This window comes from Nansenia antarctica (assembly GCF_963989245.1).
Source record: "Nansenia antarctica genome assembly, chromosome: 1".
NCBI classification, from domain to species: domain Eukaryota; kingdom Metazoa; phylum Chordata; class Actinopteri; order Argentiniformes; family Microstomatidae; genus Nansenia; species Nansenia antarctica.
The window spans coordinates 111,297,216-111,299,715 of record NC_137674.1 but is presented as its reverse complement, the minus strand read 5'-3'; the positions used below and the strand labels follow the sequence as shown (position 1 = coordinate 111,299,715).

General features: G+C 54.3%; 1 protein-coding gene across 1 annotated transcript in view; it reads right to left on the bottom strand.

The window, feature by feature from the left end:
* The window catches only part of rubcn (rubicon autophagy regulator), a 30,504-nt gene that overhangs the window by 16,184 nt on the left and 11,820 nt on the right, over window positions 1-2,500 (bottom strand). Inside the window, 5 exon segments of the mRNA XM_080530030.1 lie at window positions 795-854; window positions 1,525-1,528; window positions 1,530-1,870; window positions 1,872-2,069; window positions 2,386-2,389. Coding sequence (XP_080386156.1) covers window positions 795-854; window positions 1,525-1,528; window positions 1,530-1,870; window positions 1,872-2,069; window positions 2,386-2,389 — 607 coding nt within the window.

Below are 2,500 nucleotides of genomic sequence, written 5' to 3'. Positions count from 1 at the left end.
GCGGCACACCTACGCAGACCGTAAGCACTGTGATTGGTCCGCTTGGTAGCACATGATTCCGACATGATTCAGACTCTCTCGTAGGCCGAAATGCGGAAGCCATGACAGAAATGTCATTTACTTTTTCTGTAATTACTTATTAATAAAGATTTGAAAAATGATGATAACCATCTTATGATCTTAGTTTAATGTAATTTCAATGCATTATAGAAATGTTCTTTCCAACAAGCATAACAAAAAAAATCGCTATTATGTCGCTATGAGCACACCGACCAACGCAGAACTATAAATTGGGAGAGCCCTTGCGTAGGCTACGGCGTAGCCGCGCGTAAATTCAACGCAGAAGTATAAATTGGGCTTAACATTCAGATGCTTAGCTAACGTTAATGTTACCTCAGAACGCAACTGCAGAGAAAGGGAAACTATTAAAATAGTTGATAAAAACAATGAGTATGATGTCTTCAATGAACGGAGCAATGACATCACAACGTAATGAAAACGGCGTGCAACAAAAACAACAACAACAACAACAACCAAATAAACAACCAGTCATGAGTTGGTTTCCATGGTTGCGGGCGGGGGTCATGACCTCGGTCTGACCGAAAGCAAAACATAACAAACAACAACAAAGAGAAACCAAGATGGCCGACGGCAGGAAGGAGGAACCGAATGCAAGACCACAGATGAGGAGGGGGGGGGGGAGAGAGGATGTGTTAGCATGCAGGAGGGAGAGAAGGAGAAGGGAGTTATGGGGGAGAGAAAGAAAGAGAGAGAGAGATGGAGCGCAGATGAACTGCACTGCCAACCTGCGGCGGGTTCCTCTATTATAATGGTGATTTTCCTGTGGCCCCCTCCTTCACGCAGAGAAACAGGGGAAAAGAGAGAGAGAGAGAGAGAGAGAGAGAGAGAGAGAGAGAGAGAGAGAGAGAGAGAGAGAGGGGGAGAGAGAGAAGGGGAAAGGGAGAGAGAGAGATTATACCCCAAAGCAGAGAGAGAGAGAGAGGTTAGCAGTAAGAACAGTGTCAGACAGGTTATAGAGGCAGTTGTGCATCAAGAGCAGCACAGGAAACACACCAAGAAAGCAGCACCACCACCCCCCCCCCCCACACACACACACACACACCCCCCACACACACCCCCCACCCCACACACACACACACACACACACACACACACACACACACACACACACACACACACACCCCACCCCACACACACCCCCCACCCCACACACACACACACACACACACGTAGCTCACATGCTCACGCAACGTCTCACACATTCCTTCACACACCCACCCACTCACTGTCTCACACACACTCACACACACTCTCACACACACTCACATCAGACCCACCCCCACCCACCCACCCCCCCACTCACACACCCCCTCCCCCTCCTCCCGCCTCCCTCTCTTTGTCTGTGTTTGAGGTCAAGCCCTGTGTCCGACAGCTCACACTAACTAACACACACACACACACACCCACACCCTCCCCCCCCTCCTCCTTCTCCCCCTCCCTCACCTTGTCCTGTGTTTGAGGTTGAGCCCCGTGTCCGACAGCGACCTCACGTGACCCCGGCTGCGGCCCCGCCCCTTCTGGCCCTCCGAGAAGGAGGAGCGTCTCGGAGGGGGCGGAGCCACGGCCAGGGAGCCAGTCATCATCCCCCCTGGAGGGGGCGGGGCCAGCAGGGCCTGGGGGGTGTGGTCACCACCCTCCTGGTCGCTGCCTGTGCCCGTGGAGGAGGAGGAGCTCCGGGAGGAGGAGTCGCCGTTGTCATGGCGATTGCTGCGACTGCTGCGTTGCCCCAGGTTACCGATGGCCAGGTATTCCGGCCCGTCGTCATAGTCGCCTTCCGCGGAGTCTCCGTCTGGGTGGAGGTGGTGGTGGGGGGTGGGTGTGGGGGTGGGAGGGGCCAGGGGAGACAGGGGAGGTCAGGGCGATCCTCGGGACGGCCAGGGGTCCTGGGGGAGGAGCCTGGGGTCCTGGGGGAGGAGTCACGCCGCGCTCGGGCTCCGACACACACACCCAGGGGGCGCCCGGGGCACTGCAGGCCACAGGGGGGGCTTCTGGGAGGGGGGACAAGGGAGGGGGGGGGGGACAAGGGAGAGGGGGAGGGGGGGACAAGGGAGGTGGGGGGGAGGGGGACACAAGGGAGGGGGGGGACACAAGGGAGGGGGGGACAAAGGGGGGAGGGGGGGGGACACAAGGGAGGGGCTGAGTCAGAACAGAGTTGGGGTCTTTCTAGATTTAAGCAACGCTTTTGATACCGTCAAGCATAATATTCTTATCTCCAAGCTTAATAGATATGGAGTGCACGATATTATTGCTCTTAAATGGTTTATCAACTATCTAACAGAGCAATTTGTTTCCTCCAACGGCTACTCATCTAAGAAATCAAGAATTATTTTTGGAGTTCCACAGGGTTCCATCTTGAGCCCTTTACTATTTTTTACTTTACATCAATGATTTGTCTGTCGAAAAACATTCTCCCCTTATT